We start from the raw sequence: 18543 nt of genomic DNA on the forward strand, positions 1-18543 counted from the left end.
AGGCTGCGGCAGGTGAATCAAATTGAACCCGATGAGCCTGAGGATTGATGCCTGATGGCCGATGGCTGATGGCCAGCAACCGCACGCACCTCGGTCACGCATCCGAGGTGCAACAGGTGTCACTCTCACTCTCACCATCGCCATCACTATCACTTTTTTCGGTGGCGTGAAATATACCCTACATACATAACAATTAGCCAACCAAACGAACACCCAGCATCCTTGCATATCTGTGATTTGTGATCTGTGATCGCTGATCGCTACTGGCCATATATATATATTTTTACTTCGTCGCCTTTTTTTTGTCACTTTCCTTTTGCAATGCAAATTTCTCGTGCCGACTATTAATTGCTAATGGCAGTCAACAACCAAAAAAAAAGGAGAAATAACCGTTAAGACAAACGCCAAGAAAAAACCAGCCATAAAAATCGTCAACCAAATGCGGCAGCCTGGCCAAGTCCCTCTCCGCTTTCCCCCCCTTTCGGCCAACTGAATTTTCCACCGGCTGCTGATTTTCCGCTGCCCACGATCGGTGCTCATTCACAGTAGGCAGCAGCAGGAGCAGCTACTGCAGCTTATATGCAGATTTTCTGAAAAGTTTCTCTGGGGGAAACTACCGCCAGGGTTTGAAAAATCCAGTTTGAGGATTTTTTATTAAGACAGGCTTCAGGTGCTTCTGAGTTATGAATATTTACAATCGCTTAGGCTTCGATGCAGGCCAGAATAAGCTCAATGGAAACAAAAAAACGAATTAAAGAAGTGCAGAAAGGGTTTAAAAATAATGTGTATAACTAATCAGTACATAACTAATATCTATTTATTATATAATTAAATTATATTAGTTACTTCTTAATAATAATGATATAGATCAGGGTATTGTATGCGAGCACAACGTATTTCCCTTAATCTAAAGTTTTGCGCCTATCTACCGGTATTTGTGTAGCCACCAAAGCTGCGAGAAGTGAAAAAGATCCGGCTCGAAGGACTCATACTTCGGAGGAGGAATAAATTAAAATTCGAGATGTTTATTTGTATAATCGTCAATACTATGAACACCTTTAATGAACTGGAAGTACGGAGGGACAAGGAGAATTACTCAAGCTAATTTTTCGATCTTGGCAATAGTTTATAAACTTTTTCCCATATACAAATGATTTGGAAGCTGCGGTCAGGTCCGAACTCTGTGGCAACTGTGTGTCCTGCGGCAAAACAAAAATAAAACTTTCTTTGCATAGTCTGGATCGAATGGTCCTCCGTTCGACTCCCCCTACGTGCCCCTAAACACCCAAAATGTGGCTATAACTCCCTCGATTCGGAGTTATCAGCGATCTTTAGACGTTGGCACGTTTCGTTCATTGCCTTGGCTGTGGTTGTTGTTACTGTTGCCGCTGTTGACGTGTTGCCAAATGGCCATATCCAAGCTTTTATTGTGGCTCGTATTAGATTGCCATGGCCAATGCATAAATCTGTTATTGAATGCGAGCCCGAATTGGAATCGGAATCCGATCAAGAGCGCGTTTCCAAGAAAGCCAGCGGAAGGCCAAGAGTGAGAGACGGAGACTCTGGCCTGGGGCTAGCGATTCGCGCTCTTAATATCAATTCAGAATCAAAAATGTTTGGAATTTTAATTTATTGAACGTCCTTTAATTTCAATAACAATATCTATATTTTTTAAGACAAATGGAATTGGAGATAATGTTTAATTTATAACTTCCTATACAGCACATAGCTACGTAAAGTGATCCATTAAGAAGCCGTTGCTTATAATTTGCAAGATAATTAATGGTTTAAAGCGTAGCGGTTGTTATGTTTTCCCTTAGATTAGATTATGTAAACTGTTAACTAATGCTTTTTAATAGTTTCTAATTTGTTATGCAGCGTGTAAACATGATCCATTAACAAAACAATTGCTGTTTTGCATGATTTCTTTTGAACATAAAACGTACAGTATAAACTAATGGTAGCTTCGAACTATGGCAACATCCCTGCCAAGTTAATGTGCTTAAATGTACCCACTTACATATTTTTGTGTACCCATAGAAAAAGAGAATAATGTGAAAAGTTCTAGCCGGAGGTGAGTCACTAAGCTCCAATATAAGACACGGCTGCGGCTCTCAAAAGTCAACAGCATAAATCCCCGGCATGAAAGCGATCTCCTATCGCCGTCCAAGCAGTTCTCCCTCTCGTTCTAATAAGCCAAACAATAAATCATCATTGGGGCTTATATATTCCTAGCAGATTTCTTTGCCAAAAACTCTGCTGACTCACGATCCCCAAAAGAGCTTCAGGTCCCAAGTTCCCAAGTACCAAGACCCAAGTCCATGTATACCAGAACCATGGCTTCCCCCTCCTATTCCCATTCCCATTCCCAGGCTGGAACGGCGCTTTGCTTTGTGTCTTCTCCGCATTCTCCGCAGCGATTCTTGGCTTTCCTGTTGTTCTTCTTAAACTAACAAATTCTGGCATGGTTAAAAAAAAGAAACAAGAACCACCTCAACCACTTCAGGGAGCTCAGAGGAGAGGGGTCTCCAAACAGGATTGGGCACATTGCTGGACATCACGCAAGGAGACTGTGCCTCGTATTCACTCTTCGAAGGAGAAAGTCTCCACGAAGGGCGGCCAAGAATCTCCAAATCTGATTTTAGGCTCCACTTGAAGAAACTCTACTAGTGATAAAATATAAAAAGTAGTAATATTTATATTTTCTTCATTTGTAGAACCATTTAATCTATTCCTTAAATTCCTTAATAGATTCTACTTTAAAGCCTTTTGTAGCCTCTTAGAGCTTGTATATATTAAACCTATTTTGCCAAATGTAAATCATATTTTTGAAGTGCGCCCTTCGGCCAGCTGCCAAGTGGTAAGACACGATATTCTGTATATTTTTCAAGTAGCCAGTTGGCCAACAACGAAATTTGTTATGTGCCTTACATTAGTGGGTGCATGATGATGGCCCCTTCGGCAGTTCCTGCCTCGTACCTACCACTATTTTGGTTTTTTTTTTTTATTTGGCCAGTATTGTTTGGCAAACGGGCAGCAGCAGCAGAATTGACATTTCCTTTTACAACATCCAACAAGCTCTGCAAAATGAAAACGATAAATCAGCAACAGCAACAGCGGCGTTCGTTCCATGTGATTGTCACGCTTGAAGGACTTTTCTCGTGGAAAGCAGCAACAAACTACAACAATAAAAGCTAGGAAAAAACTTAAAACAAAAATAACAACAGAGGCGAAAATGAATTTGTTGCTTTTCTTGTTGGCCACCGCTGTTAACAGCATTTGTTGCAGTTGCTTTTTATGAACTAGGTTACTATGTTTGTTGAGTAATTGAGTTTAGTTTTTTCGCACACACGAATGTGTCCATTGTGTTTTGATTTTGTTTTTATTGTTGTCGATTAGGAAGCTGCCTCACATGCAACTCGGTTTTGTTTTTATGTTTCTTATATATATTTTTCTTGGCAGGAAGTGAGATTTTGCGAGCGGGACAGACTTTGTTACGCTGCCAAATGGGATTAGCCTTACAAGGCGGCAATATCCTTTGCGGAAGCTAATTAACTCGGTTGTTTTCAATTAAATAAGGCTCTTAATATAAATAGCAAAGCTTATATACCTTAATTAGGTTATTACACAAGGATTGTATCAATAAACTCTAATTAATTTTGGTGCTTGTATTAGAGCTTCATGCAATTAATGAAAATAATTGAAAAAATCAATTTTTAAGAATGCATATAAACAGGGAAACACTTGAGAGAAATTAACTATAAAGGTTGTGGTTATTGTAACTTGTTTACATCCTACAACAAGTAATATTACATATATAAAACTCTTTGCTTAATATAATACAAAGAATCGTTATATTTTTATAATAATACTAAAAGTAATTCATAATATATTTTAATATTTAAACCCTAATTACAAACTATTTGTCTAGCTATAATCGTTTAAAAAGTATTCGTTACCTAATGGAAAATATTTTTACTGCGAAAACATACTTACAGATCATAAGAAAAGTAATGAATCTGAAATTTAATTGCGACCTAAAGTCTTGACCTGCAATGTGTTTGCTAGTCGACTTCTCACTTCATTTTATTTGCAGCTCCTCGCTTCCTTCTCTTCGGTCACGTTCCAACTTCTCTTTTTGCCACTATCCCGTTGCCCCTTTCCTCTTTTTTCGACTGTCTGTTTTGTGATCTAATTACTGTATTTGCTGTCCATTTTGACTGCTGCCTCCTGTGTTTCCCCGCCGAATCCTCGCCTGTGTAAAGCCTGTTTAAAATCGTCGTGCTCCGCTAGTGACTCCTTCCTCTGCAACGGCACCCTCTAGCTGTGTTTTTTCATCTAACTAGGAGCTAGTTTCTATGGCTCTCTTTCGGTTTTGTGTATCAATTTGGCGCATTTGCTTTTAGTTTTTGATTTCCTAAAAAAGAGAATCATGGAAGTTTCACTCTAGTAACGAAAGTACTCTAAATAATTAATTTTGTTTCGTGTATTTAATAAATAGCTTTAGAAATTACTAGTTCTCAATAAATAGGACATGTGTATAAACTTTTTGTTAAAGCAATCGCTTTATGCTTTCGTTACTAGTTGGGCTTAATGTTTTTACATATATTTCTTTAAATAAATATCCCATTATAGGACTTTGTACCTTTTTTCCCTAACCCAGAAATGGGAATAAATAGCATGTGCCCAGTTTTCGTCACTAGCTGGGATTCATTTACACAGTGCTTCCTTTGAACTTGTGCCCTTTTTTAGTTATTTGATGATGACATCACTCGGCACTGCAGCTTCCGTTTAAGTTTAGCAAATAAGGAGGACTTTAATTTGATTTCTGTTTAAAGAGAGAGATCCCCAAATGCATTGCTATCTCGGAAATTTTGACTATCGCGGCCGTTTTCGATTAAACGAATTTCCGTGACTGGATTATAAAAATATTGGAATCCATAAGGAAACCGATTCCGATGGCGATGACGATGCATGCATCAATTTTCACTTTCCACGATACAAGATACTTAAATACTTACTTATATAAGTGGTGTAGGTTAGAGTCCCTCGCGCAGAAGTCGAAAAAGAAATCCTTGTACGTGAGGTTTGTCTTCGAGGTCACGTGGGAAACGTCGGCAAAAAACACAACACGTCTTAACCGCCTGAAATTTCACCTCAGCTGCTGTGCAAGCCAAAGATTGAGATCCCCAGCAAAACACAAATAATGCCTACATATTAAATTATGAAATAAACAACGCAAAAAATGAGGTTTATGTAAAGCCTTTGGGGAATACCTCTTGCAAATTAATTATTATTTATTAATTGCTATTCAAACAGTGTGAGCCAATCTTTGGTGATCTTTTGTTTCGCCTTGTGTTTTGCATTGCGTGGATTTTGCAATTCGAGATGAAAGTTTGTCGCATGCATTACCGAGATTACATCACTGGCAAAATGAGATGGGGCTCGGGGCTGGGGTCTCCACGGGGGAGTCACCTCCCAACTGAGGCAGTCAGTCATTCAGTCAGTTCAGTTGGTCAAACATGTTTACATAAAGCTAAATATAGACACGGACAAATGTACGAACAGGACACTGGAGCAGGACGGGAAGTTACCCGGGACCCGGGACAGAGAAGGAGTCAGAGCCAGAGCCAGAGCCGGGCTCAGATGGACAGCCAGTCAAATGGTCTTGTTAATTTCCATTTTTCTATGCAAATTCCAACTTCCTCGACACAAACACACACGCAGGCGAGCGCTGACTACGAAAATGGCAATAAATGCAGGAGGCCGAAAATTTGACTTGCCATAAAAATTGAAATCCAAAATGTGGCAACAGAGGGAGAGGGACGGTGGGTGCACAGTCAAAAATACATATATTTATTTAATTAATCAGGTTTCGTTAAAATATAAAACTATATGAAATTGCATGAACATTTAACATCCGTTTTCCGTTAAGAACTAGCATTAATTAAGGTACGCTAAGCTTATAAATTTCCTCTTCTAAAATCACCCATAATTTTGTATTAAATAACTATCTTTATTAGATCAAGTTACAAGTGATCTCAGTTTCTTACTGTGTTCAGTGGGCGTCTGTTAGGCAACCTCTGTGGGGGCAAGGAAAATGGGGAAAATGGAAAATATGCCACAGACACATGACACACACAGACAGGGACAGACATCATCGGCGGAGAAAAGTCAACGTGCAAAAATAACAAACAACTGTCAAATGTCTGACAAACGAGACAAGGAAAAAGACAAAACTTGCGCACAACCACCGGCAAAAATAATAATAATAATAACAACAACACGAGGAAGACGGCGTTGTGGGCCAGGATTAATGGGAAGCCAACCGAGACCAAAACGCCGATCAAATTGCATTAACACACAGAAAATGCGAGTATCAAATTTCAGTCAATGAGCTGTGTTTAATTAGGGGAAATTAAAAAAAAAAATACATAATAATATTGGTGTTATTATACTGAAATTTTTATTATTTTAGGTGTTTAATAAACTAAATTATTCATTAAAAAGCAAGTTCTTCATTATTTATAATACAGTAATGAAATCAAAACCATCAGCTACCTTTTAATGAAACAAACTTTTGATAACCCCGTTTCGTAAATGCCTTAAATCGCTTTCTGGTATTCCCAGCTGCAAGCGAATAAATAAATCCAACCATTATCACTTTACGCCGGGTGTTAAGCAATTTCAGTTGATTTTATTACTTTTCTGCGCTTTTCCTTTCTGTTTTATTTGTTGGTTTTTGTTGCCCGTTGTCTGCGTTGTGCCTGTTGGTGGCTGTGTGTTTGCTTTCACGCGGAATTTCAGTCGGAGCAATCAATGTGAATGCTCCAGAGATTGAGGGGGTTTCTTCTGCTCTTCGCTCTTTTTTTTTTTTTTTTTTTTTTTTTTGTAGAGGAAGCCGATGAGGTGGAGTGGAGCGCTATGCAGACTGGCGAAAGAATGCTGAAATTGAAGATGCACTGCACTGGATGCTTGCGTAACGAATATCTGTTGTGTGTTGGTACTTGTTGTGGCTGCTGTCGCTTCAGCTGACTCCTCTTCTGGTTGAGCTGCTGGTGTTATCAACGGTTATTGTTAGCGGCTTCTGTTGACAATTGCAGGGGCTATTCCCATTGGGTATATTAGTGGGGTCATTGGATTGGCAAGGTTCTGAATATGTTTTTATTATAATTATAAGCTCGTCGAAGGGTGTTTTATCTTAAAATGGAAAGGGACATTTAATTGGCACCTTACTTTTAATGATTTAACAACTGATTAAGTTTATATTGCTTTTCAAGTCATTCAACTAAAATTTTATGCTGACACAGAAAAGATAAGCATCAAATGTGGCAGCTAACCGAAATAAATTCATTTAAAGTCTTTGGGTTAATTGACAGCATTTTTATTTGTATAATTTAATGTTTATGTTAATGTTAATACAATTAAAACAGTTAATTTCATACTGCTTGGTTTATTATTTAATTTGTAATATTTTTATCTAGTAGTTCTTAGAGTATTTGAAGTGCCTAATACCATCAAACTAGGAATTACTGGTGTTATTGCATTGTCTGCCGCAATGTCTCCGCCTGGCAGACTTTTCTCCAGCCCCGTCTCCACCTCCGCCTGCAATCTGCATCTTCCGCCGTGGTCTGGACCCCGTTCCGCGTCCATGAGATGCCATCCGGAGAGGAGAAGGAGGAGTAGGAGCACATGGGCATGTCATTTCTTGGCTTCGTCGGGCATCTTTGGCATTTCTTAAATTTGCTTTTGTGTTTTGTGGATTTCCCGCCGTGACGCTCTCCTTGGTATTTCCCAACAATCCCAACTCGAAGTTGGGTTCCTCATTTTACTTTTTCTGCAGCAGATTTATAATTATTCATTGGTTTTTGCACTAGCCTAGCACTTGATCGGCTTGAGGAGCGAATAAAATTCACATCACGTATGCGACGGGTGGGCCCAGTGAGAAGCCTCAAACAAATGTGTTGTATGGCGGCGGAGGAAAGGTCTAATTAAACTTTAAATTATCTTAATGATTCGCTTATTTCATATATTATATTAATGTCTAATTATTTGTGATGTACCAGTTCACAGGACACACCGAACTTTATTCAAGAACTCTACACTACTACACTATTCTGAATATAATATACATTTTTGCTATTTTAGGACCACTGTTCTTTGTCTATTCAGTAGACCTTTTACTGCAATTTTCTAATTATTTATATCCCTTAACTCATGCAGTCGTCATATTCACATCACGTATACGATGAGTGGTCCCCATAAGAATCGTCAAGTAACTGCATTTGATTGCGGGAGGCAAAACCTTATTAAGCGCTCGAAATACTATAAATTATTTGAACGCTTTAAGTTATCCGTTGTCGAATTTCTTCACCCGTTTCTCCTTTTCACAAATACAGCTCATTATTTGGGTAAAAACGCGCCTGTCAAAAATTGAATAGGGAAAAGCCAAAGCCTCGTTGAAAACGAAAAGATATAAACTAGGGAAAAGAGATGGAAAAAGAAACACAATGGCTGGCAGTTGGTCTATTAGCAGCAGAGAGCTCCAGAGGCGAGCTGTGCCGCCGCATAATGAAAGCGAAAATTTAAATTTTTGATACAATTTGCAGTTTTGTTGAGCCGCTCTTTGGATCCTACTCCTACTTCAGGCCCACTGTACTCCATCATTCAGCGATCTCCCAGTTGCCACACCGAGAGAAAAAACTTGTAAAGAAAAAAACATTAGATACCTAAAGATAGATAAACAACACTTTAGAAGATCACATTCAAAATATCAAACTTTACAACTGTGATTTTAATAATGTAATTTACTTAAAAATTATTATTTCTTGTTAAATCGATTTTCTTTCTGTGGCTTTTTTAGTTGGCAGTTTTCAGTTTGCAGTTTCCAGTTGCCACAAGCGGCGCAACAGTCGACAAGTCGACAAAGAAAACAATTCATCATGTTGAACATGGAGGAACCTTTTCGGGTTTCCTCGAAGTTGCAGCTCGGCTTCAATTTATGCGGCGCTTAAATCGATTGCTTTGCCACATTGCGGCAATTGGAGCTGCTGTCCACCTCCACCTCCAGCTCCGACAGCTCCAGCTCCTCATCCAGCTTCACCAGCTTCGAAAGCTTCTCTCTAGCTCCCCGAGATCTCCTCGAGAAACCTCCAGCTGTGCGGAGTCGTTGTCGTTGAACCGTAAAACTGAAATATGAAGCGGCACGCGGAGGGGTTTTTGGGTGATGCTTTGCGGGTGGATCGGATCGGATCGGTATGGATCGAGTGCCAAGAGCCTGGCATCGCGTTGAGTGACCACGGACCGCGGACCACAGACCATGGAATCTTGGGGCCACGAACCGGGGAACAGGCTCTTGCTTCATTAAGCTATTCATCCATCCATCTATCCAGCGATCCAGAGCCGTTCGATCCACTCGGTGCGATCGTGTTGTTTTATTTCGCTCTTAAATTTGCGCTAACTAGATGTCGCAATTGAAAGTAAGCTGTCAAATATTGTCGGCGGGGGTGTATAGCGTACTTATGCTATAGTGTAGGCGAGCGGCATAACTCCTCATTATAATGAAGAAAAGGATTCCAATTGATCGGTCTGATGATGTTTTATGGCACTAAAAAATAGGAAATGATTATGTACGAGTAGGTTGTCATCATTACATACTTTATAAACTCTCAATGCGGAATCAAATGTTGAATGATGCTTCGAATTCCTTCTAGTTTTCTAATAATTTCCCAACCACCAAAATCCTATAGTCTTGGCCTTGGTAACAAAAGAAGTTTATAGATTTATGAGTGCCCAATGTCAACGGACTTGAAAGGCGCTAATTCGGCATGCTAAAACCTCCATTCGATTGCGTCAGAATCCGTTAATAAAACTTTCGTTCATCCGGAAATCAAAGTTCAAGTCTGTCACGACCAATGATGGCCATTGCATAAAACGTAATAGATTTGTTTTTCGCGCAATTCTAAAAGCCTAATGGCGATCCTCAATTGAAGTTCAAGGTGAGTTGTCAAGGACTTGTTCCACTCGACTTTGGCTTCAATTGTTTTGAACGCTCTCAACCAAAAAAGACTCTCCAAAAGTCTTACTTCAATGTGGTCATGTGCAAATTTAATTACTGAATCACAGCCGCAAAGCCTTCAAAAATAAGTTGGGCCTGAGGCAAGACAAGAAGAAACAAACCAGAAAAGAAAGGTGGCTCTGGATACCCTTGTCAATTTTTTCTTGGCAAAAACATTCCAGTTCCAAGTGACAGGTACATGTATATTTCTGTTCCCCAACTATTCCAAGACCCCCCCTTGAGAGTTATAGAAAAAAATCCGAAACTGACATATTTTTGCAGCTGCTTAAAATAAGAGAGCCTGGGGCCGAGTGTCAAAAGAACATGGCAAATCTTTTAGTTTCGTTGGAGCTCATGCTGCTGGGGCTGCTGCGGCCGCTGGTTATAATTGTTAATAATAATTTATGCTAATTTTTGTTAGCACCTTTTGAGCTTAGGCCAGGCGTTTCACCAATTCATAATGTTTGTGATTTGTAAGACAAACAAAAGGCGGCGAACGGAGCTTGAGAGCTGCTGCTAATGCTGCTGCTGGCGAATTCTCTCATTTTTCGGAATGTGGCCAGAAGAAACGTGTTTTCTAACAAAGGCCGACGCTTAATGGGTCGACAAATACAAGCCGCAATAAATAAATAATAAAAAGAAAATGCCCAAAGGGATGGGGGAGACCGCTGTGTGCGTGAATATCTGTGGGTCTGCGTCTGAGCGACACTTGATCTGCACAGAAACAAAAAATTGACTGTCCAACAAGAAATTAAATGGTATAAAAAAGTTATTTTATGATGTAAGTAAAGATAAATATGTAGAATAAATATTAAAACTGTTGCTCAAAAGAATATATTAGATTAAACATTTTCAAAAATATATTAATCATTATTCTGATGATATAAGTATTTATTTTTCCATTGAAATAGTATATAAAACAATTTCTTTCTGTCAAATTTCTTTAGTAAACCTTTATGAAAAGCATTAAATTCGCCTTCTAAATTTCCATTTCCATTTTCACCTGCTTTGATTTTCTGCGTGTAACTGAAAATCTTAGAGACGCGTTTATGTGGGCGATGATCTCACCGCTGGAGCCATTTAATTGGCCCCAAACCGAATCCGAATCTCACTTTTGGCCCTGTCGTCTTCCCCCTAAACTTTCTTGTTATGGATGTGGCGCGCGCTCTGACCGAATTCGGAAGATGAATGTGCCACAAATGCATGTGGAGTGAGCCACGGGTGAACTGGTCGACGGGAAATTAAAATAAATCTCTCAGGGCCATAAAAATCGAGTTATCTCGTAATTTCGTTAAATCGTAATTGTTTATGCAAATTCCGACCGTCTGACGCACAGTTACAGATAATGCTTCGAATGCAGGGACTGTCATGGCATGCATTTCCACTTAATGTATTTGGACAGTGCGGAAAGCGAATGGATTCGCATTTGCATTAGAATTGTGATTGACAGTCGGCGCACATGGCGTATACGCAATTATGGATGTGCGATTATTCAGACATTTCCTAGACTGCGCCGCCCGGGTTCCATTTCTGAACACACATGACCAAGGGTTCTACATTACAGCAGCGACTTGTGGCAAATTGCCTTAGCTCACTCGGTCCCAAATCCAAGCACAGCTAGATGGTTTTTAATTAACCCATTTTTAGTCATTTGCACATCCGGCAATTGGGGCAGGAAATGACTTCTTCCAAGCGCCGGCCTGAAGATTGAAAAGCACAAAAGGCCCCCGAAAAAGTAACTCGTCGTCGATGCAAAAACAAAAAGTAAATTTAAGGTTGACAGTGGTGTCTCAAAGTTGTGAGTTTTTAACGGTTTTTAGTTGTAATAAAAATGACAAAACAAAGTTAATAAAAATATTTGAATTAATTAACTGAGTAAAAAGGTGACTCGGATTTGGAAAATAGAAGCTTATGCTTAGCTTAAAACCTTCAGTTTTCAAATTTAATTGATATTTAATATAAAACGATTTGAGTAAAATTTAATTTTAAATATTTTTGCTTTGATTTATTTATTAAAACATTTATATATCTAAAAATTACGTCAAAGTTTCAAGTTATTTTATTTAAAAAAAAATGTTTTGTAATATATAAGTTTAATATAAATTTAAAAAATTCATTGCTGAATATTTTAATTTTAAATAAGTCAACTACAAATGTATTTCTTGTCGTAATTATTAAAATCATTTGCAGCAACCAGTTTCCTATACAAATATAAGTTTATTCCTCAAAAGGAAGTTTAATTATTTGTTATTTTTATAAAATACTCTATAATAAATTGTGACTTGATTTCACAAAGAACTCAAACTCTCGAGAGTCTACTGTATTTGTAAAAATAAAAACAGTTGCCAAATGCGGCTTACGGTTAACGATAATGATACGACCGCCGATGATGATGTGATGATGTTATTAGGAGCAGAGCCCGTTTGTCTCACAGACAGACTGACGACGCGATTGCGATCTGAAATATCTCAGCAGCCTAAACTCCAGTTTGTGACTTTTTTATTTTGGCATTTGGTTATTTTTTGTATCTTTTGGTAGGCCTAATTGATTCAATAATCAAGGTTTTAAAGCCGCTTCTACAACGATTTTCGTCTGTCGTTTCAGGTCCCCCCCAAGAAGCTGGCAAAGTGGAGCCTCTGAGCGAGAGAGCACGGCGTGGGAGAGAGAGAGAACGGAGCGCCAGCCACTGCACTTCGGCAGCATTCGGCGGCGTTCGGCAATCGCCCGAACGCCAGAATCTCGTTTTCCGCACATTTTCCGTTCGTGAGCCCCGTATGCCATAGCAATCTTTTTTCGTCGCTCGGTTCGGTCGGTTCGGTTCGCGGTCGCTCTGAAGGGAGAGTGAGTACTCGTGGAGTATCGAGTACCAAGTACTGAGTAGTGAGTGATTTCGGGTATTAGAGTGCCTGCGCGCAGGCGTCGCGGCTGCTGGGATAAAAAGTTATTGCTAATTGCCAGAGGGCTGCCAAAGTTCGTTGGAAAAAGTTAATGCCCGCAAAGAAAAAAAGTCCAAAGCCGAAATACAAGTGTGCAAAAATCCAAATGTGGCCAACTCCAAAGGCAAAACAACAAGAATAAAACACACTCTGCGAATACGACGGGTTTCGTTCTTATCGCGCTTTTGTATTTACCTTTTTTTTCTGCTCAGTGCTTGACCATTAAAAAAGAACACAGAGATCCTTAAGCCCCCAACTTGGCGTTATTTTTAGACGATAAAAGAGTCTGGGAAAGCCAAGAGGCCGTGTGGAATCGGGGAATCGAGGAATCGAGGAATCGAGGAGCCCAGAGCCAGCGGAGACCAGCAAGAAAAAAGCAGCCAAAACGACTGAAACTGCCACGAAATGGGCACCAAGTCACCCGGTGGTCCACAGCGCTGCCGTCTGATCTTGCAGCGTTGCCTGGCCATTCAGCTGACCAAGCCCGGCCACACGCCCGAGGACTTTTGGATGTACGACTCGGGATATATGATATTTCAGGTGAGTTTCGTCGCTCCCCGTTTGAGTTTGAGCCCGCTTCGCAGATTCGATTCGATTGCCAATGCACGCAAAGAAAATGGAGGAAAATAAAAAGAGATTTCACAGGGTTTCAAGATAATGTTGAATTTAGTATGGCCTCTGGCAAGGATTAGTTACAGCTAAAAGCAAAGCCAAAGCTATGAAAAAGATATATCTAAGTAATATACAAATTTAGAAATGGAAACTTGGGTCCTGAAATAAATAAACCTTTTGACTTTCAGGACCCTTATTATTACTAGAAGAAGAAGCTACGCTAAGGTCTATATAAAATTACTACATTATGGTATATTGTGCAATATTAGAATGCAACTTGAAATTTAATGAAACGTATGCTTTATGTCTCTCGATCTGCTATTTTTTTTAGTAGGAAAATCTTTATATTTTGCTAAGCTTTTCCTGCATTTTAAGGAGGCAATATGTCTTAGTGATATTTTTCTATATTCATAATACACGTTCTTAAGACTTTAGTGCTTTCCTTTCTATAGGGATTCTTGAGAAATATTAACTATTCTTTAAATATTTAAACCCTAGAATGTTTATCAAGTTCTTAGGCGACATTTTTCTCTGTGTGTGGCCCCCGCGATGGCTTTTTGCTTCTTCTGCTTTTAATGTGCAAGGGAACTGGTTTGCGAACTGGTTGTCCAGTTTGAACTGCAAAAAGTGCGTGAGGCTGGTGGAACGAGAGGACAATACTCGGGCTGAAAAGAGACGGTGCGATGAGAGGTGACGATGGACTGAAACTCCCGCTCAAGGTCGCCGGGGTGGTTTTTGACGGGGTTCGAATGGGTTTAGATGGAGTGGGCTGGCATGGGTGGCGTTGTTCTCCTTTATTCGCGACCACTTCCCATGAAAATAAATGGCTCGGAACGAGCGTCGAACGAAAATCCCCCTTAACAGGTTGCTGCCGGGTTCTCCGCTCCTTCCGTTCCTTCCCAAAGGCGTCACCTAGACTAGACACGGACTTGCAACAACCAATTGCACTTGCAAAACCCTGCCACGGCACTGCACAGTTGCAACGTTTGCCATTTAAGCTGCAACTTGGGCTTCTTTATTGCCACCGCCGTCGCGGTTATTGATGACTTTCGAAAAGAAGCCAAAAGTCGCCTAAGTTTCTGGCCAGGAAGCCGTTGTTGTCCCCTAGATAATGCCCCGAAAAAAGACTCTTATATATAAATAAGTAATGGGTTCATGGAACTCCCAACCGCGCCGATCGAAGTTTATTCATTTCGTTGATATTTCAGTTTCAGTTCGTTTTGAATTTAAAATTTAAATGAATTTTATGTGCTTTTGTGTTGAAGAGGCTGCTGCTTCCGTTGATTTTTGGGATTTCGTGTTTTTTATTTTTAATTCGTTTTATTCGCTGCCTGATTTTTATTGTTGTTCTTGCCATTGTTTATTGCACAAATTGCCACTAGAGGTGACGTCACTCCCGGCCGGACAAGTTCAAGTTTGAAGTGTTAATTGCTGGGATGTCAGACCCATGATGAGCAAAAAATCGGGGAAAAGTCGTTATGCTAATGGTTTCGGTTTAGTGATTACCGTTGGGCAGGTAAATCGTAGAAAGACAGTCACAAATCGTTAACAATTCGATTTTTGTGGCCAAAGTTCTGAGAAGTAAATTAAATAAATTTGATATTTATGTAGATTTATGAAATATTTGGCTCAACAGCTTTAAGGTCTTCATAATAGAAAAGACTATCTTAGTTCGAAACATTTCTTCAAGTCCAAAATACCCGCCTTAACAATACCTTCCAGGGTGAACCCCCATAAAGATCCATTTTTAGTTTCGGAGGCGAGACAATGGTCACCGACACCTCCCTACGAATCACTTAATTCCCTCACAATGCAGGCTAATTTCAATTTAATTGCCGGGCTGCCAAAAAGTGTGGAACTTCAAAAGGCAGGCCCGCAATTACACTTCGTCGCATATATTTTTTCTCGTCAAGCTCAATTTCTGTTGTTCTCGTTTGTGTTGTTTTATGTTTTTGTGTTTTTGCCAATTTGGTTTGCATTTTGCATACTAAAAAGTGTCGCATAAACATTCCCTTGAGGCGTACGTTGTTTTTTTTTGTTAGCTTTATTTTTGAGTGAGTGTGTAGCTCGCGCATAAATTACAAAACAATCGCCGGTTATTCATTTAGCGGGTTTTCCGGACCACTTCGGATGTGCTGTTCGAGCTGAGCTAATTAATACTACGTGCCTCTGGATTTTCTGTAACATTGACCAGATAAGAGCCAATGAAAAGCGTGCCCTGAATAGAACTATGAACTATGGGCATGATAATTTAGGGCAGCGCCACCGAAGAAGTGCGTGAAGCATGAATGGGGAAATGCTAATGCCAAGTGATGAATGGAAAGAGCAGCCAAAGAATTCCACTCAGGCAACGAATGCATTTTCTCATAAATTTCGAGGCTCAATGAAGTGTGAACTATGTAGATTCGAGGTGCCGGCGCTTCGTATTAACGAAGGGAAATAACTCCCCAGGGCGGGTCTCTTCTTCTCAAAGAAAAAAGAAGCCATCGACCATATCGGCTGAGCAAGAGTTTCCGGTGTGGTTACTCAAGTTTTAGGGCGTGCCATAATTTAAAAACTTTGTATACTGCTGGGAAACGCTTACGAGACAAAATTGGGGAAGGTTAAAGAATAACAATGGAAGTATATACATTGTATTTTTTGCCAAATGAGCCTATGAAGAAGAAATACATGAAAACTATAAAAATAAAACCGAATGACAACTCATTATAAACAATATAAAAGATAGCCTTGGCATTTTCGTAAAACTCTTAAGTTCTTAATGAAGGTAAAGAAAAGCTCAGTTGTAACTCTGGAAAAAAGCAATTAGTAAACTTATTAATGTAAATCAAAGAAAGCGCTTGTTGCTTCTGTATATATTTCTCTCTTAAGCCTAAAATAAATGTAAATGTTTATTTGCTATTAATTTTTAGAAGTACTTAGAAATTGCTTAATCAATAAATAAAGCTTTGTTGTTTTCTGCTAGGTGTAAGTAATGACATATTTCAACAAAAGTTTGCTATTTTAATTTCCCCTCTAGTTATTTATAGCTAAAGCAGTAAACATTTTTAGAACAGCGTTAAGAAAACCGACAAATCGGGTATAAATCGTAATTAGCATGCATTTCCTTGCCAATTATATATTTAAAGCTGAAACGAAACATCTTATTTTTTCTCTAGTAAAATAAATGTGCTCAAATAGACAAAACCCATAAAGTTTCTCTTATTTAAGCCCTGATCTATGCACTCGTTGCCAGTTCCCAGTAAAGCTCTAAATGTCAGTTTGAGGTGGAGAAACTGATTTAAGACCGCAATGGCAGACTCAATTTCCAGGCATTTAAAATCTGTTTTTATTATTTGCGCAAATTTGTCAGGCGTGCGGCGTGGCTTTTGGAACTAAACTAAACAACAAATACAAATAGAAAAGCGAAAAGGACGGTTTATTTTAAAAATAACGAAGCAGCTGTACTCTTCTTTCAAATGTAACTGTGTGTATGAGAGCAAGTTAGTAGTTATTAAATAAAATCTTATGAATTATAAATTCAATTTAATATTGAAATGTTCGATGATCTTTAACTTTTCAAGCTAGCTAGTCAAGATTTATTGTATATTTTTGATTAATATTTTAGGGTATTAAATACCCTCTGAAAGTGTGCTAAAATAACCAACAACAAACAACTAACAACAGACGACCCAAGACCGACTTGACTCCAAACTCTGATCTCCAAGAGCCCCGAGCTGATCTCTGAACTGTTTTGCTGTTTTCCGTTGCCGTGTTTAGTGTTCAGTGTTCGGTGTTCGGTGTTCGGTGTTCGTTGCTCGGTGTTTAATGTCTGGCTGCACGCAAATGACTTCACCTAAATCAACTTGTTTTAGTTGTGCTTTTGGTGCCTTCGGTGCTCCCCTGGCCCGAAAGACAAAGCCAAATTAATAAGCCTGCAACAAGTTTTGAAATAGCTCAACGGATGCGAGCCGATTGCGTCATGTCTAGAGCGCGGGAGTTTCTTCTGGCAGCCTGAGAACCGCACTCGCGATTTGCAAGGCAGGTCCGTAATAATAAAGCCCATAAAATAAAACCAGAGAAACCTAGCTTAAACTGTTAAAAAGCAAAAACTGGCTCTGGAAATATCACCGCGAAATGGAAAGTTCGCCGAGTCTGGGAACGGAATTGTTTGATCGGACTAGAACGAAGGTAAACCTGTGATCGTTATTAAAACGAAATATATAATTGGGAAAGGAAGGTTGACTCCGGCACGTTGAGATGGCTCACAGTCGGTTATATCCTTCATAGGCTTTAGGAGTTACAACCGGAATCATTAATCAACATGTTGCATATGTCATTTTTAGTTTGGCATTGTATATTTATTAAAATATGAGATCATAAGTGGAAAATCATAATAAACAACCGCCTTAAGTTTACTTTTCAAACCAATCATTTTTGTTTCATAAGAACTCTTACTCAGAGTCAGTTTCTTCAAGCCGTTCATCATTTCCTTAAATAAACATTTCCTCTCCACATTCTCTGATTCTTTTCCTGCCAAAGTCCAGTTCCAGAATCGATTTAGTGGTACAATCACCGGTTGGGGGGCACTTCAGAGTTCCGGAACTCCAGCACAATCACAGAGAAAATAAAGGAAAAGACAATGATTGGATGGATGGAGTTGAGTCTCCTCGAATTGAACCGGGCTGAGCAAATTGATTTATCGGCACGCGGCACACTCAAAAGGAGAAAAAAGAAGAGAAAAGAAAAGAGATTTGAATTGTTATTAACCCCTTCTTTCCTCCTCAATTGCTTTGATTGGGTTTAATGAAATCGAATCGATGCTGCAATCGTTTAAGCGCAAATTTACTTTTTGTCGTCTGTGGGCTTAATTGGCTGGCGTGCGCCGCCTTATGATTGCTTTTCATTAATTTCGATTGCAATCATCGCCGACTAATTTGATTGACAAACATTGGACGG

At 39.3% G+C, this 18543-nt stretch overlaps 1 protein-coding gene across 5 annotated transcripts in view; it reads left to right on the top strand.

Annotated features, from left to right (window-relative positions):
- The window catches only part of ko (Stork-head domain-containing protein knockout), a 60513-nt gene that overhangs the window by 21293 nt on the left and 20677 nt on the right, over nucleotides 1-18543 (top strand). The window contains exon 3 of one of the 5 annotated variants that reach the window (XM_017182576.3): nucleotides 12662-13533. In XM_017182576.3, the coding sequence (XP_017038065.1) occupies nucleotides 13399-13533 (135 nt within the window). In that variant the 5' untranslated portion in view covers nucleotides 12662-13398. Of the gene's footprint in view, nucleotides 1-12661; nucleotides 13534-16779; nucleotides 17088-17218; nucleotides 17776-18543 lie in introns of those variants that run through there. The other 4 variants (XM_070285065.1, XM_070285066.1, XM_070285064.1 and 1 more) reach the window with 4 other exon arrangements.

The sequence above is a fragment of the Drosophila kikkawai genome, chromosome 3L (assembly GCF_030179895.1).
Source record: "Drosophila kikkawai strain 14028-0561.14 chromosome 3L, DkikHiC1v2, whole genome shotgun sequence".
Taxonomy (NCBI): domain Eukaryota; kingdom Metazoa; phylum Arthropoda; class Insecta; order Diptera; family Drosophilidae; genus Drosophila; species Drosophila kikkawai.